The 26,664-nt window shown below is 41.2% G+C and overlaps 1 protein-coding gene across 3 annotated transcripts in view; it reads left to right on the forward strand.

Annotated features, from left to right (window-relative positions):
• Positions 1 to 26,664, forward strand: part of rptor (regulatory associated protein of MTOR, complex 1) — a 427,059-nt gene that overhangs the window by 358,114 nt on the left and 42,281 nt on the right. For all 3 annotated transcript variants that reach the window (XM_078571169.1, XM_078571168.1, XM_078571170.1), the window contains 3 exons: positions 21,982 to 22,087; positions 23,985 to 24,099; positions 24,198 to 24,322. In XM_078571169.1, the coding sequence (XP_078427295.1) occupies positions 21,982 to 22,087; positions 23,985 to 24,099; positions 24,198 to 24,322 (346 nt within the window). The remainder of the gene's footprint in view (positions 1 to 21,981; positions 22,088 to 23,984; positions 24,100 to 24,197; positions 24,323 to 26,664) is intronic.

A 26,664-nucleotide genomic window follows, 5' to 3' on the forward strand; every position in this document is an offset into this window, starting at 1 on the left:
CTATATCAACATCTCTTGCCCTTACCCTTCACCGTACTCATTCTTGATGGATCAGAACTAACATCTTGAATTGACCGTACCGCATAAAAATAGTTTATCAAATGTGGCTGCTGTGACAGGAGCATCAGCCGTTCAATACTAGCTCTGTGCTAATCTCGACAGCGCGAGTGGTAGTGATTCCATGGAGGGCCGCAGCCAATCAGGCCTGGAAAAAGAAAAATGACGAGAGTTCCCACCCCTTGGGCGGAATGGTCCCAGGTTTGCACTAAGTGCGGTAGCGGATGGGTAAAGCGATGCTGGCCCCAATGCCGTATCATCCCAAACCTGCAACGTTATTGATGCATTCCTGGGAAGCATGTCGTTTTGATGGTGGGCGGGCTCTCATTCACCTGCCCGCCATCACCTCACCACTTCATCATGCCGGGCGCCATATTTAAAGTCCAGCCGCAAGCACACATCTCGGTGCTTCCAGACCATGAATACTGCACGGAAGACAGGATGGCCCCGAAAGCCAAGAAGACTGAAGCCCCGCCGCTTCAGCAATGCGTCTCTGGAAAGCCTTCTGGACGCAGTGGAGTCACGTCAGGATGTCCTATACCCCCCGCACTGGGCAGTAACCACACTAATCCAGCTTGGGAGGTGGTTCCAGCGGTGGTCAGCGCTAATGTCCTTCAAAAGAGGACAGCCACCCAGTGCCGCAAGAGGATGAATGATCTCCTTCGTTCCGCCAGGGTAAGTCACTTTTCTCACCACTCTCGACTCTCACTCTCAAACCCATCACACATCCACAGGGTCTTCACTCACTGCCAGTTCAAGGGACATCACCATTCACTCTGTCTCACAACCCTTCATTGTCCTCATCCCATATATGGGGCCACTCACCATCCACACAGGCCAGGCATACTTATCACCTGGCCTGGCAAGTGTCCTGCTTACACTCTCTCCATCTTTGTTCATGTAGGACAAGCTGGCACACTACAAGATGGAGAGGTCGCAGACCAGTAGAGGAATGCCCGAGATCAAGATCCTCACCGGCTTTGAAAACACAGCCATCCAGCTGGCTGGCCATGATCTGGAGTGATCCTGTGCTGAAAGAGAGGTCAGCAGTGCTCCACCAAGTGAGTGTCCAGCAGTGCAACATACATCAGACAACCATGCTGTGAGTAATGTGTCCTGTTTCACAGGCCACTGCCATGCACTAATTATCTCCCCTTGCTTCCACAGGCACAGCTGGAAAACAGCCAAGAGAGTCCATGACCCTAGGGCCACCAGTAAAGCCTCAAAGACACCTCGGAAGAGGAACCTGAAGGCACCTTCATTGAAGACTCATCACACCGCTCACCCACACCCTCCACCAGCGCAGAGACATGCACCTCAGTGGGACCTAGCTTTAGAATAGCCTCGGGATCACAATCTGGTGAGCACATCGCACTGTCTGATCCACAGCAGGTGGCGGCAGGGACTTCCCAGGTGTCCGGCACTTGGAGGACTACTGAAGGCCAGAAATTTGCTGAGTCCAAGTCAGATTATGAACCTCTGGACTTGGTCATGTTGCAATTGCTGGAACTGCAAAGGCAAGCTCAGGAACATCAGGGAAGGATGTCTGCTGCACTCCTCAGGTTGCAAGGCACAATGGAGGAGTCCATCCGCCTTCAGGCTGAGGTGATAGCACCAGCATGCCAACGCACTGAGGTCAACACTGGTAGGATGGCAGCTGCCATGGAGACCTTGGCTCAGGACATCACTCGTGCCCTACTGCGCGGGCTCAATTCCATCACTAGCACTATATTTGGCCTCCAACAGCAGAGGGGAGCCAGGCAGATGGATCTTATTCCAGCTACCCCTTCTCAAGGAGTCAGCCTGGGGCTCTCGGGCACCCATAGGGAGGAGGATCAGCAGGTGCACACTCCAGGGCCATCCAACCAGGTGACTCCGAGAATGTCAGGCTCATCTGAATCCCCTCTTCCTGTGTCCTCAGCAGCTCCAGCTCCACAGGCAAAGGAGGGTGCCATTGCCACACAGCAAGACCCTGATAGCAGGCCGGGGCCCTCTAAGCCTCAGACCCCCAGAGGACGCCTACCAAGGTCATCACAGACAGAGCATAGCAGGCAGCCTCCCCCTCTACCAGCGAGCGGGCAGGCCTGATAATATGCTAATGTATTACTATGAGGTTCCCGACATCCGACCCGCCTTCGGCAGGCTGAGTGGACGATCGCAAACTGGCTTCATGCCGTCATGAGACCGATCACGCCATATAGTCCACTCACGCGACCGAACATGCTCGACGCCGGAAAATTCCGCCCCTTGTCTCTGTCCAACAATTCTTGCTACGTATACGTGGACATAGACTTAGAGTAGGTTTGAGTGTGTCTGTGATACCTCTTACAGTGACGTAGCTGATTGGTATTTATTTGTGATGGTTTACACAGCCCCATTACTGTGCTCATCACCGTTGTGGAGCCTTGTTGCTCATTGAGCTTTATCGCTATTGGTGTTCAGATATTTTCAGCTATACTGTCCTGAGCTGAATTATCAGGCGGCACTTATGCTAGTTAATAGAGTTTAATTAAGCTGCTTGAGAAGCATTAAAGGATTGTTATTACAAGTGCGTCATGATTAGTTGCTACTCTTGCATTTTCACTTGACAAAAGCGCATTCTCATAGTTCATACTTTTGAAAACCATTTGACCTGCAAGTTCCTTAGCAGTTCATTGATTGTAGCACAGAACCCAGTCTTCTCCCACTTCTAGCAAAATAAGGAATGTTGGGTCCCTAATCCTGAAATGCACAGCCTTTCTAACAATGTCCAAGCCCTTTACATGAACACATCAGAAAAAGTAAAATAATGGCTTACATTTCATCATAAAATAGCTTATGACTATATTATTGGAAATCTTCCTTCAATCACCGTGTATTTTTCAAAATGTTACACAATTTTATTTTTGATACAAATTTATTGAACTACCTCAAATCTAAATTAATGGATGATGTAAAGCCTATGAGAACAGCATGATATTTCTCTATTGAGCATCTGTAGTGTAGTGTCACTGCTAGACATGTTCATACAACTTTTGTATTACGAACAAGAACATATGAACAGGAGGAGCCCATTCGGCCCCTCGAGCCTGCACCGCCATTTAATAAGGTCATGCCTGATCTGATAGTAACCTCAAATCTACATCCCACCTACTGCCAATAACCTATCACCCCCTTGCTTACCAAGAATCTACCAACCCCTGCCTTAAAAATATTCAAAGACTCTGCTTCCACCACTTTTTCAGGAAGAGAGTTCCAAAGACTCATGACCCTCTGAGAGAACAAATTTCACCTCATCTCCACTTTAAATGGGCAACCCCTTATTTTTAAGCAGTAACCCCTAGTTCTATATTCTCCCACAAGAGGAAACATCCTCTCCACATCCACCCTGTCAAGACTCCTCAGGACCTTGCATGTTTTAATCAAAGTCACCTCTTCCTCTTCTAAACTCCAGCAGATACAAGCCTAGGCTGTTAATCTTTCCTTTTAAGACAGCCTGTCCATTCTAGGTATTAGTCTGGTAAACCTTCTCTGAACTTCTTCCAATGCATTTGCATCCTTCCTTAAATAAGGTGACCAATGCTGTAAACAGTACTCCAGATGTGGTGTCGCGAGCGCTCTGTATAACTGAAGCATAACTTCCCTACTTTTGTATTCAACTCCCCTCGCAATAAATGATAACATTCTATTAGCTATCCTAATTACTTGCTGTACCTGCATAATAGCCTTTTGCAATTCATGCATTAAGACACCCAGATCCCTCTGCATCTCAGAGCTCTGTAATCTCTCACTATTTAGATAATGCGCTTCTCTTTTATTCTTCCGGCCAAAATGGACAATTTCACTTTTTCCCACATTATACTCCATTTCTCAGATCTTTGCCCACTCACTTAACCTATCTATATATTTTTGTAACCACCTTATGTCCTCTTCACAACTTACTTTGCTACCTATCTTTGTGTCACCAGCAGATTTGGTAACCATCCCATCCATCTCTTCATGCAAGTTATTTATATAAATTGTAAAAGTTGAGGTCCCAGCACTGATCCCTGTGGCACATCACTCATTACATTTTGCCAACCTGAAAATGACTCATTTATGCCTACTCTCTGCTTCCTGTTAGCCAGCCAATCTTCTATCCATGCCAATATGTTACTCCCTATACCATGAGCTTTTATTTTCCGCAATAGCCTTTGATGTGACACCTTCTCAAATGCCTTCTGGAAATCTCAGTACAGTACATCCACCGGTTCCCCTTTATCCACAGCACATGTTACTTCCTCAAAGAATTCCAATAAGTTGGTTAAACATGATTTCCCTTTCACAAAACCATGTTGACTCTGCCTGATTACCTTGAATTTATCCAAGTGCCCTGTTATAGCTTCTTCAACAATAGCTTCTAACATTTTCCCTATGGCATATTAAGCTAACTGGCCTGTAATTTCCCACTTTCTGTCTCCCTCCCTTTGTTGAATAATGGAGTTACATTAGCAATCTTCCAATCTAATGGGACCTTCCCCGAATCTAGGGAGTTTCAGAAAATTAAAACCAATGCACCAACTATCTCACCAGCCACTTCTTTTAAGACCCTAGGATGAAATCCGTCAGAACTGGGCACTTGTTAGCCCGCAGTTCCAACAATTTACTCAGTATCACTTCTCTGGTGATTGTAATTTTCCTGAGTTCCTCCCTCCCTTCCATTTCCTGATTTATATATGCTTCTGGGATGTTACTATAGTATCCTCTATAGTAAAGACTGATGTAAAATACTTGTTCAATTCACCTGCCATTCCTTGTTTCCCATTATCAATTCTCCAGACTCCCATTCTACCGGACCAATGCTCACTTTTTTTTAGCTTGTTTCTGTTTTAAATATTTATAGAAACCCTTGTTATCTGTTTTTGTTTTTCTGGCTAGCTTTCTCTCGTATTCAAAATTTTCCCTCCTTATTAATCTTTTAGTCATCCTTTGCTGTTCCTTATATTCTGCCCAATCTCTTGGCCTTCCACTTATGTTTGCACAAGTACTGACCAACTTGTGTTCAAACAAGTGATTGCATTGCTTTGTTAACTGAATGGTGATTTTTTTTTTCAAATAAATCATAATGATGTATTTTGAGACATGGAAGATGTTTTGAATGAGTTTCTTCAGTTTTCTGCATTTTGTTTTTGTATAAATGAAATATAAGATCCTGCTGAACTGGAGCAGGATGTTGAAGTGCCTGATCTGCACTTGACTTGCAAACCTTTTGACTTATGATTTGTTAATGGACCTTGCAGAAATTATTCACTTAATTACTAACATTAATTATTTAATCCAGTTTGTGGGGGCAGTGTGGTTAACCTGTACAAACATATCTTTCCATTTGACTAGTGAACCTGTAGTTTTTAATTCCGAATTTGAAATCCTTGTACATATAATCAAAGGGCATTTAATTTGTGTTCCAAACAAAATTTATAGCAGTTAATATGACGGCAATCATTTCTTTTAAATTAGTTCATAAATACCAGTCGCTGGATTTTTCATGCTCTGCCTCTTGAAAACAGAACAATGTGTTCTATTTTCATCTGTAAAAATTGTTTAGCAAAGGACATATGGAAAGCTTTTCTGATGAAAGGACAACATCAAGAAAAACTTGCATTCATCAGGCACCTTTCAGAAGCTTTGAAGTGTAGTCACTGTTGTCATGGAGGAACCGTGACAGCCAATTTGCACACAGCAAGCTCCCAAAAATAGAATTGTAATAATGGCCCAGAACTTCCAATGTGGGGCAGAATCCCTATTCATGACCCAGATCAGACAAAAAGTTACCTATTTACCTTCGTGCAATTTTTCGGGCCCATCTTCCAATGGAGGGTCCTTCCACACGCGGGCAGTGCAGCAATCCCTCGCAGGGAGCAGCGGAGAGAATCATCGTAGAAGCCACACCCCTTTTTTTAATGACACTAACTGCCATATTCTGGTAAGTAGAGAATTTAAAGGTCCCAAAGCAACTTTGAGAAGCTACAGAGAGAAGGTAAATGTGTAAGGTGTGGATGAGGGGGGTAGAGTGGCAGGTGGGTGGATGATGGGGGTAGGGTAGCAGGTGGGTGGATGAGGAAGTAAGGTGACAGGCAGGCAGGTGGGTGAGTGAGGGGAGTAGCCAGGTGGTCAGGGGTCAGCAGTAGTTATCCAGGAGTTGGAACTGGTTTTAATCCTTTGAATAGTCACCTGGGTAACTATTCAGGCAAGTGAGTCAGCACCATCCGAAGTCTCCGACTCTAACTCAGAGTTGGAGATGTTTTCGGAGAGTTCCAGCAGCTGGGGAATTGCCCATTGGAAGTCCCAGCTTCCCAGGCAATTCCCATGTGGCCACTGTGTCGGGACTTTCGAGGGGTCCCAAAGGGCACCTTGGGTGTATGACCATTGGAGATCAGAAGTTCTGTACCAGTGTGTTTTAGTGCTGTTGAATGAGGGCTAACTTTTGGCTGGGAGACTGGGATAACTCCCCTGCTCCTCTTTGATACAGTTCCATGGGATCTTACATGTCCACTAGAGAGAACAAGCAGGGGGTCAATTTAACACCTCACCTGAAATACGAGCCTAATACGTACAGATGAAGAGTTAGCCAACATGCTTTAAATGAGATTCTCTGTAAAGGAACTGTGTGGTACTGTATGTTGTAAAAATTGCCAGTGTTTTAAGCAAAAATGTTACATTTTGTTACAGGGTACTCAAATTTTATTATTGCTGCACAACTTCATAATTTTTTTAAACAGCAATTGATTACTGTGGCACTTCTCTTAATGCGCGATGCCTGGCCCAGCATCTTGCGAACAGAATTTTTAAGTGGTGAGGTTTTAAAAAGCAACTGAGTTTATTTTGAAGTGTTTTCAAGTGTTTGCAGCAGGCTTTGGATCTCGAGCTACAATTCCAGTGATGGATTCATTTCATTGTGTGTGTAATGGGACATGGTTTTTACAGTTTTGGAATGTCACCCATGCAATCTTTCCATTCCAGATGGTGTGAAGGTAGTTGCATGGGCTGAAGCAGCAATTCTTTTTGCCCTTCCCCCATTTCGCTTTTTTCTTGCAAGGAAAGTTCTTCAGTGATTTCAGTCTGTGATGAAGAACCAAACCACCAGAAATACTTTGGCAAAGAAGTCACGTTTGATAGTCGTGCAGTATAGCAGAAGGAATTTACTGGGTGCTTATCCAGAAGGCTGCAGCCATTATTAACTGGGGCTTACTACATTTTAATGGGCAAGACCTGTTGAACTTTTAAGTATAAACCAAGATCTGTTGAGGGTCATAATTAAGCTATTGCTGGCTTTACCTTTCACATTTCTTCTCAGAATTTCTTACATGCTTCATGTCCTGTTTTATGAACAAGGCTGGGTAAACAAACCTCTTCTCCCTTCTTCATTTAAACCCCATATGCTGTAAACTCAAGTACAGTCTGTATGTTCTTGCAGGCAAGCATCTCCTTGTCTATGCCTTTTGACGAATTTTTCTTTTTGTGTGAAATGTTGTACAAGCAGTGTGTTTATTTTATATTAATTGCACTGGATCTTGTGGCATGTTCGACTTGTTTTTGTCAACTTTCAGCTCAAATTTGCATTAGCTAATGCGTGATGGACAGGAAGTGTACAAATAGGTAATGTTTTTTGAATATTTTGTTTTGTGCAGTATGCCCAGACCTCCTGTGACCTTGGTTACAGTCCTTTCAGAGTTGCATTCTTGCTGTGGGATGCTAGGTTTGCCGGTGAAGAAGGCACCGTGTTGTCATTTGAGCAATTGTTGTGCAGGATGTGCTTGGTGACCGTGAAGTAAATTATTTTTAGTTCCTTCAAAACAGTGTTTTCTTTACCCTCTGTAGGTAGAGAATTTTGTAAACCTGGGCATGCAACTGCTGTGAGATGAATATAGTAGCTTTTATACTTTCTCAAAACCCAGAAGTTTAAAATTCATGATTTATATTTTGACCTCAGAACAAAACACGTTCCTGTTATGACTCTCTATCTTTTGGGCATTGGATCAGGAATTGCAAATAATAACTCGATACACAAATGCACTCTGAAATCACCTCAGTTTCTGTGTGTAAGTCATGGTTACAGTACTCAGGGAGTTAAATAAAACAAGTTCATTGGTTTTCCCTCAGCAAACTGAAGTAGTAAAATACAGATCATGTAATTGGTTCTGGCTGAGTGGGAGATAGAAGGTGTAAGAATCTATGGTGTGTCATGATCCTAATCATGTAACACTATTTCAACACCCACATTGCCTCAGGAGTTCGCAGGCAGCTCTGTTTACTGGGAAGAGGTCTTGAAGGGGAAAATAAAAAGACTGCAAATATTATTTTGATGGAGACCATAATGAAATGTTATTTGTATTGTATAGTTGATTTTCATAATTAGGACTTCAATAAACTTTGAGGTCATGATATTCAGTGTATTGGGAACATTTTTGCATAACTTTGGGTATGGAGTTCATTAAATCACAGCAGGTGGGTATTTTCAAATGTATAAATGTGCATATTTGTTTCCTATAAATACATGTCTATTGCAGAAATCTGGCCTTTCATCAGTTAAAGGTACATTGAAGCAAAGTTTGAAATTTAATGTAGGTAAAAAGCTTTAATTTACAAAAAGAGTATTAACAATTTCAAGTGCTGTAACATGAATTCTGTATGATAAATGCAATAATGTTTTTTTGATAATCACTCATTTGTAGATGAGGAATAATTGAAACTGTGTTCTTCCATCTGCAATTTCATTTCAAGTAGAGATTGTGATGAATTGTACTTTCCAACTTATGCATTTCTGCCAAATATTCATGACAATCCAGAAAATTACTGAACTATTACATCAGGTGAATGCTAAGATGTGTTTGCCACTCTCTTATATCTTGAAAATGTAACAATTTTATTTTTTGCTAGATCATTTTAGTTCCTTGCCCCATAGTAGACAGAATAACATTTTAGTTGAACAATGAGTTCTGTTTGAAGGAAGCATATGGAATATGAACTGTGTCATACACTTTCCATTTTCTAATTTTTTAGCTGCCAGAGTACCTTGATCTTAGTCGGATTATTAGTTGTAGGCACTGAAGACGGTTTTATTTTACCTCAAAGTAAAGCAGGAAGCTTTTGAGCAAGGCTCCTGCTTTTGACCACTGCTCTAGGAACTCTGCTGGAAAATATTCACATGTTTGAAAGTCAGATAAAGAAGAGGTTGAACTGTGCTCTATGGATAAAGTTGCCAACTCTAACTTGTGGTCTTCCTGGAGTTTTGATCACATGAGATTTCATTGTTTGCAGATCTTATTGAATTTACCTTGTTTTAGTGTCTCAGTATCACCATGCCCCAAATAAAATAATTGAATGCAAAAGAATAGAAAGATTTAAGAATAAGTAATGTTTAAATAAAACTATTTATGTAGTGTTTCTATAATATCGACTGCAATGTGCACTGATTCAGCAAAAAAAATCAATATAAGTAAATTGTAAATAAAGTTTTCATACAATATTATGACTCTTTAAGATGCACAGCAAGTTCCAAAAATAATAAATTCAACCCAAGCCAAGCTTAATTCAACTCACTGGGCCTGAACATCTTCAGAGTGGCAATCGGCGTCAGATTGCCACTCCATGCCCAATTACTTCACTCAATTTTTCTTGGATCCATCTCGCCCGATCTTCCGACTCAGACTGAGCAAGATCCTGGCAGTGCAGCGTGTCCCTGGGGCCCAGTGCTGAAGTCCAGAAGAGTCAAAGGGAAGGAGGCCGTGCCCCATTTTTTACCGCACTGGGTTCATCAAGGGAAAATCATGTTTAACTAACTTGCTGGAGTTTTTCGAGGAGGTAACGTGGAAGACTGATAAATGAAACACTGTTGATGTGGTGTATATGGGTTTTCAAAAGGCATTTGATAGTGTCGCACAACAGACTTGTGAGCACAATTTTAGGTCATGGAATAAAAGGGAAAGTAGACACTTGGATAAGAAATTGGCTGAGTGACAGGAAACAGTAGTTATAAATGGTTGTTTATTAGATTGGGGGAAGGTTTGTAGTGGAGTTCCTCAGAGGTCAGTGTTGGGACCCTTGCTCTTCCTGATATATATTAATGACTTGGACTGTGGTGTGCAGGGCATGATTTCAAAATTTGCGGATGATACGAAGATTGGAAATGTTGCCAACTGTGATGGGGATAGTCTTGAACTTCAAAAGGACATAGACATGTTGGTGGATTGGGCAGACAAGTGGCAGGTGAAGTTCAGTGCAGAAAAGTGTGAAGTTATTTGTTTTGGCAGGAAAGATATGTTGAGACAATATGAAATAAAGGAAGAACCTCTAAAGGAGCTGCAGGAACAGAGGGACCTCGGTGTACAATACATAGGTCATTGAAGATGGCAGAGCATGTTGAGAGAGTAATTAATAAAGCATATAGCGTCTTAGGTTTTATTAATAGCGGCATTGAGTACAAGAGTAAGGACGTCATGTTGAACTTGTATAAGACACTAGTTAAGCATCAACTGGAGTACTATGTCCAGTTCTGGGTGCCATACTTGAGGAAGGATGTGAAGGCATTGGAGAGAGTACAGAGGAGATTCACAAGAATGGGATGAAGAACTGTAGCTAGGAGGATAGATTGGAGAGGTTGGGACTGTTTTCCTTGGAGAAAAGAAGGCCGAGAGGAGACTTAATAGAGGTATTCAAGATCCTGAGGGGTATGGATAGAGTAAATAGTGCGAAACTGTTCCCATTTAACAGAACATCAAGATTCAGAACAAATTGGCAAAAGGAGTAAGTATGATGTGAGGGAAACATTTTTCACCCAAAGGCTGGTTGGAATCTGGAACAAACTTCCTGAAAGGGTGATGGAGGCAGGTTCAATCGAGGTATTCCAAAGGGAATTGGATTGCCACCTGAAAAGAGAGAATGTGCAAGGTTATGGGGATAAGGCAGGGGAGTGGACAAGGTGGAATGCTCTTTCAGAGAGCCAGTGCAGACTCAATGGGCCGAATGGCCTCCTGCACTGTAACGGTTCTGTGATACCATGAACTCTCTCCAGTTTGTGTTGCTCTGTTGCTCCCTCCCCCATTTGTGTTCCTCTCACCCTCCTTCAGTTTGCTTTGCTCTCTTTCCCTCTTCTAGTTTGCATTGCACCCTCTCTCCATCTTCAGTTTATTTCTCTTCCAATCCCAGTTTGTGTATGTTTCTCTCTTCCCTCTCCCCCAAGTGCACTTTTGGCACATGTAAGATTTTCCAGGTGATCCTCATTGGCTCCAGTGCTGTCATCCTCACAATCAGCCACAAAACGGTGTGTTTCCGCCTAATGGGAGGGCCAGCAGGGCTCCTACAATGCGGCCTGGTTGCAAGCCACAAAGGCAGGGCACAGCAGATGTGTAAACCAGCAGAATCTTTTCCTCCCAAGTTGCCAACAGCAGCACTGGGGAGGCCAATTACCCATTCTGCTATTCCCCGACCATAAGCAGAAGGATTGGGAACCCTATCAACAGGAAAATTGTGTATTCAGTGTTTAGGCTCATAATTGATTATGGCTTTTGTTGTGAGGCATTTGACTGACTCAGAGATATATGGAAGTATGAGTCAAAGCTTTCGAGAGAGGTAGGGGAGAAAACTGGAAGAATGAAAGAGAATTGCTTGGCATTATAGGCTGTGAAAGGCACACAATATCATCTTGTCTCTAAGATAAAAGCATACTGCGGATGCTGGAAATCTGAAACAACAACAGAAAATGCTGGAAAAACTCAGCAGGTCTAGCAGCATCTGTGGAGAGAGAAACAGAATTAACACTTTGAGCCCATATGACCCTTCTTCAGAGCTACTTCTCTTTTGCTCAGAAGAAGGGTCATACAGACTCGAACTGTTAACTGTTTCTCTCTCCACAGATGCTGCTAGATCTGCTGAGTTTTCCCAGCATTTTCTGTTGTTGTATCATCTTGCCTCTCGCTGGTTATCTCTGGCTCTACATCATGACATTGTAGTTTTTGCACTGTGTCAGCCTTGACTCAGTGGTGGCGTGATCACACTTGAGGCGGTAGGATGTGTGTTCAAATCCCACTCCAGAGGCAAACACAGAATCCAGACTGGCATTTCAGTGCAGTGCGCATGGATACTCTGCAAAGCTCGCTTGGCTAAGAAGAGATTATGTTCAGTTTGCTTTTATAAGGTGAGAGCTTTAAGATTACTGTTGGTGATATTAGCAGCCAAATAATATGCATTAATGCATTAATATGGCATTTTGTTGCAGGCCACTAGTATGACCACAAACACCAGCTAAAATAGCTGATCAAGGAACATCAGACAATCACATCAAGTTATAATATCACCAACAGCAATTTCAATGTTGAGATCATTGCCACCATCAATGAGATCAAAATTTTAATTCTTAAGCTGTATATTTAAATTATAACTCATGTTTCTGCTGTGACTCTGGTCATGTTTCCTATGTGTATAACATATATTATCAGGGAATGTGAAGTTGAGGCCACAATCAGATCAGCCATGATCTTATTGAATGTTGGAGCAGGCTCAAGGGGCCAAATGGCCCACTTCTGCTTTTAATTCGTATGTTTGTACGCATGTTTGTATATTACATATGGTACACATTTGCCCTGGAATTGTTTATCTTAATGGTGGGGGGCAGCCATCCATTTATATTGTACCTTATCATATTATCAGGGCATTCTAGAGCACTTATATTTTTGAGCTTAGTGTTATTTGAGCACATATAGCAACTATTCAAGAGTGGCTCCCCATAAGTGCCAGCAAGATGAATGACAAGTTAATCCGTTTTTTGATGGTTGTATTTGTTATGGGAGCAATGTTGATATGAGCTTTGCTTTTCTTTGAGTAGTAGCATGGAGAACAGGGCTACAATTGAACATCCCATCTAGGAAATAGTGCCCCCAACCACACAGCAGAGCTACATTAGGGCATCAGCTTAGTTTAAATAGTTAAGTTCAGTGCCATTATTTTCTAATCCTTCAGCCACACTGTTGTGTGTACTGCCACAGACTGGAAAAGGCACGACATAATGTTACCAAATTGACCCAAAATAATGGATGAAAAGCAAGAATGCCATTGTTGAACATCTCTATTCTGTTGGGTTGTACATTTCTTCAAATGTGTTCCTAATATGAGAGACCAGAATTCTTTAACTATTGAAATTTTCCATGCTTCCCATGGAGAGTAAATGTGTGAAGCTGTTAACATTCAGAATAGTGAGCTGGTTGACAAGCAAATGTGGTATTTTGACAAATTGTCATATTTAGGTTGATAGGAAAGAATAAATACAGTTGTGAAGGAAACATATTTTGAGCAATATTGAACACTGCTGCAAGTTTGCAGAAGCAAAGGATGGCCAAACCCTGTAAGACTGCAGTCCTAAAGATATTACATGGAAGGTTTCCTTGCTTACCAACAAAAATTGAAGCTGCAATTAGAAAACCATGACATTGAGTAGCCTAGTCTGCCTGTGGAGCTGCAGTGTACACGATGCCTCCGTTTCAGTAATGTACAAGTGCTGATCTCAGCGTGCTGCGCATTCACTCTGGCTGAACCCATGCCAACACTGAAGCTACAGTGGGTTGCACAGCACAGCTGCATGATTAAAATTGGAATACCGAAAGGAGGAAGCCAGTATACATTGAGGATCTTTTCCTAGAACTACAGTCTTCTATAATTGTCTTCTACTTCATTTATAATTTACTGCAGAACAGCTTCCATCTGGGCACTTGGCTCAACCACTTTCATCATTATGGTGTAACTTTTGACAAGTAATGGCTATTTAATATGACCACTAGCGGCTGAGACCAGTAAATCGATTCCTATTTCTGTAGTTGCAAATCTGTGTTCCAGCAGAAGTGACCAACAGTGAGTTTTTTTCTGTCAGACAGTTTTTCTCTTGTTTCACGTTAATTTTTGCTTTCCTTCAAGTATTAAAATGAAAATATTCCACCATTTAAATCTATGTATTTTAAAGATGGGTTCTACTTGTTGATGATAACCCTTTTAAATTTAAGATTTGTAATGTTGACTTTTTTTTTGTATCAACCAATTTCTCTCCCACTTTTTCAACTTAATTTTTTTCCTTCTAAGGTTCTTTAACATGGTGTGTTATTCCCTGGAAGGATAAAGAAATGATACATTCCTAAGCACCTCTCCATGTCTGTCTTAATCTGTTGGAATATGTAAACGATAGCCTTAGGTTGAGACACTTCATTATTGTATATCAAAAAAATTGGAATCATCATGGTGGAGGATGCCATTGCTAAGGAATGGAGTATTTTTACACCTTTGGTGTCTAGTGTGGAAATCTGCTAAAGCCATATGTCATACTCAACCTCCAGAAGATTAGTGCAATAGTGATGGAATTGAAAAAAGATTACAGCAACCTTGCTATTCCCTGAGTAGAATTCCAGTGTGGATGAAAATAATGTTGAATTGCACAGTTTTGTGTTGTGGACCCTGGGATCTGGGTACCATTACTTATTTTCACCTCATTGATTTAAGATGGATTAAAATGCAGGTCTTAACCCTTGTGCCAATTGATCCACCTTCAGTTGTTTCAAGCTTCACCCCCTTCCTATCCAGTGCTGCACTGACTGTTTGCGTGAGATTGTGAAATCAGCTTGTGAGTGTGCTTTAGGGATCATAATTGTGAATTTGTGCCTTTGTACCAACATGTTGAGTAATGGAATGCACAAGTGGAGCGTAGATTGAGTGCAAAAAAGCAACTTCTGTATCGTAGTTCACTACAATGAGTCTGCAGACAGCCCTGTTTTCCATAGGCTTCAGTAACTGGAGATTCTTCCAGCTGATGTTGAAATATTCACACTCATCTTTTCTACAATTGCTGTGAAACCGTGGGAGAATTTTATCCAGGGGAGCAAAACAGTATAAAGGGCTTTTAAATAAACATCATTCCCTTATCAACATAATCTTTAAATAAATTGGCATAACAGAGATGATAGCATAGACCTTTGAGATTTTGTTTGAGGATGCAGCAAATTATAACATTTTATATCAATAAAATGTTCTGTGGGGGAAAAAAAATTAAACCTGTTGGAAAAAAAACCCCATGGTTTTAATCCAGACAGAATCGATAAATTATAACCATTGTAAATTATTGCAGATGGTATTTTGATAACTGGTCTATGGAGCATCCAAGAAACGGAGGATACCACTGCAGTGCTGTCATGGCTGCAAATTTATGTAACTATTGTAAAATATTCATGAAAAGGGATGTTAAAGCACTGAACTGAAGCAGCTTTGGGCATTGCAGAAGTCGAGTGAAATGCTTCAACTCGTACTGTTTGAAATATGCCAGGAGAGGGTGCACCCGTCACCAGCAGATGCACGCTGGTGCATTTAAACACTATTTAGATTTGTAATCACCTATGATATGAGAAACACAGCAATTTACTATTTTCTATCCATACGCTATCTATCAATGCATTTAATATTTCATCACTACCACAGTGATTACAAAATATTGAAATGTCACTAATTTTCATCAGTTAGACATTTCCTTTTGAAGGTGATGCACTAGTAACTCTTGCCTGTCAGTCCTGACTTAGGACCTCAACACTTCAAACGTTGGAAAGTTGTCAGAATTGGTAAGCAAGTTCTTAATTGGATTTTTAGAAACTACATCGCCCCATTCCAACTTTAAGCACTACCATTTCGGTACATCTCACTAATAAATGCATTGCGCACAATTCCAGCATATTGCTGAATTGACGTTATTGTACCTACTTCAACTGGTCTGAGACCAGCGTCTGTAGTGAGATGGCAGCCTGAGGATTTCTCATGATGCAAACCAGAAGAAAGGTGCTCAAGCAGGAAAGAGAGAGGATCAAAATCTCTGCCATTGATCTCACTTTTTGCCCCCTCCTCTGCCATTGAGTGACAACACAATCTTGCAGAACAGAAGAATTTTCAGAAATAAGAATGAACATTGAGCCCAATAAGCAAATTGGCATTTAACCAATTGTACATGCCTTCCCAATATATCCCTCAATCTGCAAAAACTCAACAAATGGCAACAACAGTGGTAACAGATGCTGGTTTTGCCAGCAGCGCCCACATCCCATGAAAGAATAAAGGAAAATTAATCTGGTTGCCTCGTGAATCTATTTATAGTTTCAAATTCAGTTGCCTTCCCTGAGAGCCTGAATTCTAAAAGGTGATTGCCCTTCAAGTGAAAGTGTTCCAGCTGATTTCTTCCTGATCTCCTAATGTTTTGTCTTAACCTTTCAACATAGCAAGATCAAATTTGTAATCCTATTAGGACACAAGCATCAAAAGCATGAACTCTGTATTGGCTGAAGATTTAAGTTACACATTGCTTCCTTTACTTTTAAGGTTTCTGGGGCGCTGTTCATCTTTTACTTTCCTGGCACTCACCGTGATCTTCTGCAGAGCGAATGCAGCAAATGGCCAGAAAGATCCGAACTGCAACAAGCTTCATATGCCTGATGGCTGAACATTATTATCTGTTGCAAGCCTTTTCAACATTCTTAGGATTGAACAAAACAATATATTTTTCAAAAATAAACTTCTGTTTGAATATCATACTCTTAAGACCTTTGGATTGAAAGCTGTTGCCACTGTGCATGAGGATTATCCATTTTAAAACAAGTGTCTGTTCCCTCTAACGATGTGTTGAATCTGGTTCAATTATATAAACCAATTTAAGAAAACTGAAGCTACCATTAGACTGTTAAATATAGCATACAACAAATGCCCTTTTCCCTTTTGGATCAAAGCAGACTCTCTCTCTCTCTCTCTACCAGCACACCGTGTTCTTTTGAAATGTCCTCGATAATTTATTGGAAAGGAAGCATAACACTGAACTAACTCTTTTCCTTACCTTCTGTCTACTCCTGGACTTCCAGCAAAGATCTCTGAATAGTGATTAGGAACTGAGGTTATTGACTGATTTCCAGAATGCTTTAAGGCATTTGTTGCCCCTACTGCCATCTTCATTGCAGTTAACTAACTCAGCACAGACAGAGATTCAAACCTGGTAGTTTGCTGGTCTGTATGACTAAGCAGCTGATTACCACAATCAGCTGAAGTATTAGTGAGCCTTGCATAGCTTTCTTCTATTAAGAAACAAGAAATATGTTAGTATTAGTATATTGGCCCTCTCTTTCTCCCCCTGCCTCACCAACCTCTCCAGGGGGCCGTTAGCATGATGCTAATGCTACTGAACTAGTAATTCAGAGGCCCGGACTGATGGTCTGGAGATGACTTCAAATCCCATTATGGTAGCTGGGGAATTTAAACTCAATTAATAAATCTGGATTAAATTGCTATTCTCATTAACACTGGGCTGAAGCTTCCAAGGAGTGGCAATCACTGTCGGATTTCCACTCCACTCCTATTTTCTTACACAGCACCGGAGCTCTGCATTTCTCGCCCGGACCTCTGAACCAGGCCTCTTCAGAAATGCAGAGCGTACCTGTTCTCGGAGCCCTTTCTTGTAGGGCAGGATAGTTGGGGGAAGCCAAGCCACACCCCCTTTTTATGGCACTAGCTGTCACATTTTGGTAAATCTTCATTCACTCTCACAATGGAAAGCTTTGGGACATGAAAATAGCTTTTCACTGTGCTGGTGCATGAGTGAGAGTGAGGTAAGTGGGTTGGGTGTTAGCTGGGTAATAGGGTGGGTACGGTCCCAGCTGGGTAAGGTGAAGGGTGGCAGGGTGGGTAGGATGTCAGATGGGTAGGGTGGTTGGGTGGTGAGATCCGTCAGAGGGAAAGCTGGAGGGTTTGTGGGTGGTGGGGGTTGTATAGTTGTATAGTTACCCAGAAGTTAGACCTGGTTTTTTCCTGTCTAACATTTCCTGGGTAATAATTCTGGTAAGTGAGTCAGAACCCTCCGATGAGTTGGAAACTTTTTTGAAGGGTTCCGGACGCTGAGGAATTGCCCGTCAAAAGTTGAAACATCCCAGGCAAATAATGCAGAGTCCTGGTCTTGGGAATTCCAAGGAGCCCCCAAGCACATCTTTCAGAGTACGACCATTGGGAGACCAGAAAATCTGGCCAGTGACCATGAAACTACCAAATAGTCATTAAAACCCACCTGGTTCACTAATGTTCTTCAGGGGAGGGCATCAGCCATCCTTACCCAGTCCGGCCTACATGTGATTCTAATCCACGGCAAATTGCTAACTCATAACTGCCCTCTGAAATGGCCTAGCAAGCCATCCAGTTGTATTAAACCATGAGAAAAAAGCACTGTGGGTGTACTTACACCACATGGACTGCAGCTGTTTAAGAAGGCAGCTCACCAGCACCTTCTCAAGGTGGATTAGGGATAGGCAGTAAATGCTGGCCGAGCCAGCAGTAGCACATCCCAAAAACAAATTTAAAAAAACAAGTTGCTTATGGGATGTCTTCAAAGCGGGGGTGCCCTGCAATGCACACACCACTTACGAATTATTTCTACTAGTTGAGTAGGCGGTTAGTTACCTTGTGTTTTTCAGGATCGATGTTCTTGCCATATGACTGCTTTATCACCAAATTATCTTTGGCTGTAGAAACACAGAAAAACCCATAAGTTGAACTTTTGAATCCACTCCCTGTCTCAATAATTAGTGCTGTGGGATATAATTAAAATTTACTTGGATGATACCACCAAAATATACTTGAAGACTTCTATATTGCAATAAGTTTGGGTGTCCGGCTTTCAGATGAGACATGAAACCGGGGCCCCAACTGCCCCCTCAAGTGGATGTAAAGGATCCCATGACAAAGATAGGTGGAGGGACAGGTAGTATTGAGGAGGTGGGGAGGCTGCAGAAGGATTTGGACAGGTTAGGAGAGTGGGCAAAGAAGTAGCAGATGGAATACAACGTGGGAAAGTGTGAGGTCATGCACTTTGGAAGGAAGAATAGAGGCATAGACTATTTTCTAAATGGGGAGAGAATTCAGAAATTTGGAGTGCAAAGGGACTTGGGAGTCCTAGTCCAGGATTCTCTTAAGGTTAACTTGCAGGTTGAGTCGGTAGTTAGGAAGGCAAATGCAATGTTGGCATTTATTTCGAGAGGACTAGAATATAAAAGCAGGGATGTGCTGCTGAGGCTTTATAAGGCTCTGGTCAGACCACATTTAGAATATTGAGAGCAATTTTGGGCCCCGTATCTCAGGAAGGATGTGCTGGCCCTGGAGAGGGTCCAGAGGAGGTTCACGAGAACAATCCCAGGAATGAAAGGCTTAACATATGAGGAACGTTTGAGGACTCTGGGTCTATACTCGATGGAGAAGGATGAGGGGGGATCTGATTGAAACTTACAGAATATTGGAAGGCCTGGATAGAGTGGACGTGGGGAAGATGTTTCCATTAGTAGGAGAGACTAGGACCCGAGGGCACAGCCTCAGAGTAAAGGGAAGACCTTTTAGAACAGAGATGAGGAGAGACTTCTTTAGCCAGAGAGTGGTGAATCTATGGAATTCATTGCCACAGAAGGCTGTGGAGGCCAGGTCATTGAGTGTATTTAAGACGGAGATAGATAGGTTCTTGATTGGTAAGGGGATCAAAGGCTACGGGGAGAAGGCTGGAGAATGGGGTTGAGAAACTTATCAGCCATGATTGAATGGCAGAGCAGACTCGATGGGCCGAATGGCCTAATTTCTGCTCCTATGTCTTATAGTCTAATATTTTGAAGAAGAGCAGAGGGTTTATCCCTGTGTCCAGGCCAATATTTCTCTTAATCAACATCAGTAAAGCAAATTTTCTGGTCATTATCACATTGCTGTTTGTGCGAGCTTGCTGTTTGCAAATTGGCTGTTGTGATTCCTACGTTACAACAGTGGCGACACTTCAAATGTACCTTAGGCTGTAAGGCACTTTGGGGCATCCTATGGTCATGAAAGGCTCTATATAAATGGAAGTTGTTTTTTTCTTCATATGTTCCTATTTTTATGTACTGCGTAGAATCTTTATGTTCATTATTGTGGAACTAAAGACCAATTAGATCAGGAAATGAACTCATGAACAGTTATGGAAGTTGTGTTAGAAACAAGCAGTAGAAGGCATTCCTTCCTGAACCTGACACCTCTGTACACTTGACCCATGGTTTTCGATTATGACTCCAAATTTTGAAACCAGCACGTGTGAAAATCCTGTGTGATATTTCACTTGTTCTTGGTACTTTTTTCAAATAGTTGATCCCATGAGTGCTGGAAATCTGCAAAAGATTCCGCTCAAGATGTGGGCCTTTCATTAATTTTTCTATGTTGGTTATTGATCCTTTTACATTTTCAGTTTTAAACTGTGTTCATAAAATGCTTTAAAGCATTCCAAACCTCTTGTATAATTTTTGTACATTTTGACATTTTAATTCAAGTGTGTGTTTTATATTTGGCCTGATACTTGTGAAAATTAACACTGCCACCTTTTAGTTACCTTATAATGTTTTATTTCATTTTGTACAGAAAAGTGTTAGTATCCCGGCCCTAATTACATCCAGAGAGCCATTATATTTTATTTACTATGTTCATGGAAGTGTAGAACTGTGCTAAGCTTTAATTGGTTATTAATAGGTCTGTCGATAAATCACAGTTGGCTTCTGCAATTTGATGCATAAATTTTTTTATGCTATTAATCTCCGAGGTTACACTGTGTCTCTTGGAATCAACAGCTTTCAATGCACCTACCAACTCCTTTGGAATTGATGGAATGGTTGCAGGCAAGTGGGAAAATGGATTGGTTTTCCTAGCCTGATGTCCCCCAGCCCTGTTGTGGTTTAAATGCAGACAGAATGGTTGGCTAAGACCTCTGCTGGGAATGTGAGGGAATCTTAACTTTTAATTGTGGGAATCCAGCGGTAGACCTCTCTGCCCCATCCTCCCTTCTCCACCATCTTTATATGACCAACTTTTGTGGTATGGTTGAGGAAAATCCAGGATTAGTGTTTAGGCTCGCAAATGAAGAACACCAACTTTGGCCAAGGTACTGGAGGAAACTGATAACCTGTGGAACTGCACCCCAGTAGGAGTCAAACCTTCAGGAAAGAGCGATAAGAACTGGTAAAATTCAAAACTTCAAGCTGTATATAAATAGTAACCAAGGCTCACATATTTTAGTTCCAACTTTTCATTCTTCTGCCTATTTTAGGTAAGACAGCATATATCCTCATCCATTGGCTTCTCCAGATATTATCTCTCAATGTTTCTAAATGATGTCAATTAATCTCACTTAACTGTAATTAATGCATTAAATCCTTTAACAATTAATTTCTTCAGTTGCAGAAATTAAAGCCTCCCATATCCTTCAGTACACCTCGCAATTCCTCACCCATAAACTTCTAGGCAAATATTACCTTCATCTCCACAACTCCATTATAACCGGTAACTCTGCAAACAATACCCCGCTTCTGCACCCGTGCAGATGTTATACTTTGCATGCGTGCATCCATAAAGTCCTCCTTTCACCCACCTCATCCTCCCCTCCCAATGACTACACTTTATTTTTAAAAAAACTACTTAATTGGCTGAAAAGTGCTTGTGACATGCTGAGGCTGTGAGAGATGCTGTATCAATCCATGTTACTTCTTTTTTCTACATGTGTGTGCTGTATAGGATGACAATATAGTGAGAGGGCAACAGTGTCTTTCAGTGACCTTTATCATTGAGCCTGAGGCCACTGCATCAGCCATGAGCCCCAGCCAACCTGCTGCTCCATTCAGTAACACACTAATCAGCACTCGTGGCCTGGCGGCTAGAATATTGCCGCAACTAAAACCAAAATTAACAGATTTTTAAAAAAAAAAAATTTTAATACTTGCCTGACAGCCCTATTTACATAATTCAATGGGAGCCAATTAGTGTAATTTGGCAGCCTGTGGCTGATGTCGCTGTAAATAAAGTTTTAAACCTTTGACCTATTTAATGCGGATTTTATGCCAATGCTGCCATTATTCTGTACAGATTCCAGACGAGCATGATGTTCAAAGCTTGGTGCGGAAGGAGCGAGAATGGAGATTTTTACGTAATGGACGAGTTAGAAAACGATCTAAGTGGATTATCGACAAAGGTGAGCCATGTACCAGATATAATTAACCCAATTATCATTTTTAATGAAGGCACATTGCAGTGGAAGTATTTTTCAATTAAACATGCAATATTGAGGGTTACTAATACCCCAGATGCTGGAAATCAGAAATAAAAACAGAAAATGCCTGAAACACTCAGCAGGTCAGGCAGCATCCGAAGAGAGAAAGAGTTAACATTTCCGGTTGATAACCCTTTATGAAGAAGAGAATTGAAGAACAAGAATTAATCTTTTGGTTGTTGGAATAGACAATGGAAAAGTCAAGGACGAGAGCATGTGTATCGTTGGGAAAGGTCACTTGAATTGAAAAAAATATTTTCAAGCGAGATTAGGGATATGCTTGTTTATTGATGTTACCATTCCAAAATATTTTTTAACACTGAGAAGAATGGGAAAGTATTTTAAAATAGAAATTTTAGCAACCCACAGAATTGAGTGGAAGAGGGACAAAAGGATTTTTGAATTGGGATGAGGTGCTTATTAATGGTGTACAGCAAAATTTGGTGCTACAGGTGGGAAATTAAGAGGACATTGGAATAGAACTGTAAAGTTTAGCTTTGAATTCTCCCAAACCTTCATGTAGCACCACTCAACACCCAGTTGGACCACATTTCCTTGAGTCAAAGCATTGAATAGTTGGACTCCCTTAGGTGATAGGCATATCTCATCGGCCAAGAGCATTTTGTTCTTTCCCTCATGTATAAGGTGTCCAAATCAGCAATAGAGTCGCCCAGGGCAAGCCCGCTTTGCGAGTGAACACAGATGGAGGGCGGGCTGGAGTGGCAGGGGGAGCAGTACCAACAAGTGTGTTCACACCTGGTCAATGAGAGCGAGAAGTATCCCCAACTCCAAACAGGACGATGCTCAGAGGAAGACCGCTTTAAAAAATGATGGGGAGGTGTCACAAAGCAGCATCAGGGAAGAGAATGGAGCTTAACTCACCAGCGTACCTGTAATAGTGAGGCAGGTGGGAAACAAGAAGTACAGGTTCAAGTGGAGCACGATGTTTTGAAAGCCTGATCTGGAAGGAGTGAAAATTGAGATTTTTGTGCAATGGACAAGTTAGAAAACAAGCTGGATAAATTATAGGCAGTGAGTAATGGTGACAGAATGAGCCCACCAAAGCACAAAAAAGAAAGAGGCTGTTGGCAGTATTGAAATTGCTGGGAGGCCTGGGACATCCTGGAAGAAACTAAATTTGAACAAAATGTCAGTTAAGCATTTCATATTTACCTGGGAGAGCAAAATACACAGGTCTCATTTCCAGAAATGCTGCACTGGAGAGGCAGAGAAGAATTGATGGGGCTTTATCAAAGTTCGAGTGTTGCAAGCCTTGTTTATTGGATTGCTGGGTGCAGCACCATTAAAGAAGCGCAGCAGAGAGGATCTGCACATAACAGAGCCCTCCTGAATTTCTATCTCTGTATTCAAGGGCTTGTTTGCAGATTTGCGATCCTCCGAGCTCAGTTTTTTCCGTTCGCTGTGTACACCTGATCCAACATGTTCAGTCACAAAGCAAGAAAAGTTGTCATCTGTCTGGTGTCCGTTATCTGAATAGAGGTGTCTGCTTCCATTATACCTTCCCAAGAGCTTTGCTGGTGAAGTCATTTTTCTATTCTTGTGCAGTGTGAGCTCTCGCTTAGCACGTAGCTTTCTGTTCAGTCGTTGGCCTTTTCCCTTTCGGGCACCTTTGTCTGTGATACGTTATTCAGGGTCCCCCCTCCACCCTCACACCCTGTTCTCGACCATCTGCAGGAATCCCAGTGGTAGCTGTCCAGTTCTATTATGAAGATGGAAGAATGAAGGCTCCCTACTTTTCCTAAAATAACACTTATTCTTGTAAATGTGATTTTAACCAGGTTTTTTTCTCCCTACCTAGGTGTCCCAAGATTGGATGACCAGATCTTTATCAACAGAAATCCAGGCGTCCCTTCAGTGGTGAAGTTTCATCCTTTCACTACCTGTATAGCGGTAGCTGACAAAGACAGTATATGGTAAGAGCAGCTTTGGCTACAAGCAAATTATTTCAATATCAAAGTTATTCTAGCTCGTTCAACAGTGTTTTGATTCATGTTTCATTATTTCATTGAAGTTTTTGGGATTGGGAGAGAGGAGAAAAGCTTGACTATTTCCACAATGGAAATCCCCGCTACACGAGGATTACTGCTATGGAATATCTGAATGGACAGGATTGCTCTCTGCTCCTCTCTGCAACAGGTAAAATAACTCTAATGATGCAAGTTATTCAGTTCACAGCAGTTAACCAGTAGTCCAAATCACTAGTGTGTCATTGCATTGCTGGGCATTTGCTGCTAACTACTCGGGATAGGTTCAGATTCAGACATCTAATATAGGACATGATGTTCTTGGTTTTGGTTGATTGCACCAAGGTTAAGGTGTCACAGGAATAGAGAGATTCTGAAACCTGTTTGCTATGAAGTTTTGACCATAACTCAAAATTCCATTTGCCACTCCAATCTTCTGAAACCAGTTTTTCAAATTCTTTGTTAGCAGCTGGTGTTCTCAGCGCTGACAATGTGACTGTAGTTACTAGAAACTGTGGCTCAAAAAATCATCTTTCAGAATGTCAGCACAGGATTCTTTGTTATTTATTTGCTTTGTCCTTTTATTCCAGCGCCACTCAGAAGTCTGTCTTTATGTTTGTTTCCTATAATTATCAGGAATGGCTCACTTTTGTGCAACCTTGCTTTCACCTGAAGCATTACGCACAAAAGCATGTTTTATTGAAGTAAAGCGATTTTACTTTAAGGACAACAGAAAATTGCTGGAACTTTCTGAATTCAGCATTGTTGTTTTGCAATCCTATTTGAAAAATGTTGACGTCAAATGTTCTGAGCTGTGAAAATCACAACACTTATCCACATTCTTGAGCAGAGAATTGAAGCAATATTGTGGATTTTTAAAATCCGTTTATTTTCAGTAAGGAATTTGTATAATTTATTTCAAGTTAAAGTAGTAATTGATATTTAGATCTTTTTTTAAATAGCAAAAATAAATTTGATCCACAATTTACTGGAATGCCCATGGTAGTCGAAAGGAGGTTGAGGCTCTTTTATGCTTTGAGAATGAAATGGATAAAAGGTGAATACAGACCTTTCCTCTCCAGTGCACAGTACACTTATGCATATTGCATAAACCATAACATCATACGCTGACATCATTAATTTTATTTGTCTATGTGCACATCTCAAACTGGCAGGTTAGCAACACTCCATATTTAAAATTGTAATTAGTTTAATCATGTTTTTCTGAAGTGCATATTATTAATTAAGTTGTATTCGCTCCATTCGAATCCTCTTTGGAAGAAAAGCAAACCCTTCCCTTCCATGTTAGATATAGTTTGAAACCTGACTACCGTGTTTAGGATACTTAGTGTATTTTTCTGAGCTCAATGCTAATCACTAAGCCTTTTGTTTCATGTCACAATTTGAAATGATTGACACAAAATTGCAATGCTAATCTCATTAAACCTGTAGAAATTGAAATTTCTTTACTGAAAGGCTGCAAAGAGCTAAGTTTCATTTGAGGTGATGGGAGTTCAGCTATCTCTGCTCTCATGGCAGCACAAGCTTGCATGTTCCTACACCATACATTTTCGCAGATTGAATTGACTGAGCATAATTAAAACAGTGAAATAAAATTTCTGTGTTAAATTATTGTTTCGTTTAAATTCTGCTTTAAACTTGCTGTAGCAGGATGCCTTCAGGAGAGGGATGAAAATTAATTTTAAAAAGGGTAATGAAATAGGAGCTAGTATATTGGAGATTTTTACTTGGTTAATAGTGAACTGGAATGCGTCCAGATTACCATGTCATCAGTTTTAGATGGGATGGCTTGTATTTGAGAATATTAAAACAAGAGAGTAGAAGTAGGAAGCGTGCTATTGGAAATTTTGTAAACCTTCATTGAACACAGACTGTGCCAGCCTTGAGAAAAGATTATGTGGAAGTAGATTTTTGACAATGAATTGTTCAGAAATCCATTGTATGATCTGGAAATACCTTACTACTGCAGCGATGAATATACTGGTACTTCAAAACAAAATCTTGCAATTTAAGACCTATAGGCTTGACGACTGTAGTAGATAAAAGTTCTGAGAGTCAATTTAGGAAAATCTAACCAGAATAAACACAGAATCCAAATTGACATAAATTTATGGTTTGGGTATGCTGATTAACTAAAAGCAGAAAGGGATGTCATATTACATGATGTCAATTGTCAGGAAAATGGAATATTGAATGTGCAGGACCCATGGAGTTCAAATCTAAGGAGGTAATCCTGATGTGTGCAAAGTATTGATGAGAGTATAGTTCACTATGAATAAAAAAAAAATAACCTGGAGGCAATGAAAAGGCCTCACAGATATGGAAGTGGCCTAGTGCAGGTTTTCAAATGCACAGATAGCTAGTGCTACAGGCAGGAGGTCGATGAAAGTGTTGTCATCTGGTTCAAAAACTAAACAGCTCGAGCATCTTGAGGTGACTTCAATTATTTTATTTTGTTCATTTCTATTGAGTGTGGTGCATCAGTAGCAATGT

The sequence above is a fragment of the Cetorhinus maximus genome, chromosome 24 (genome assembly GCF_964194155.1).
Source record: "Cetorhinus maximus chromosome 24, sCetMax3.hap1.1, whole genome shotgun sequence".
NCBI classification, from domain to species: domain Eukaryota; kingdom Metazoa; phylum Chordata; class Chondrichthyes; order Lamniformes; family Cetorhinidae; genus Cetorhinus; species Cetorhinus maximus.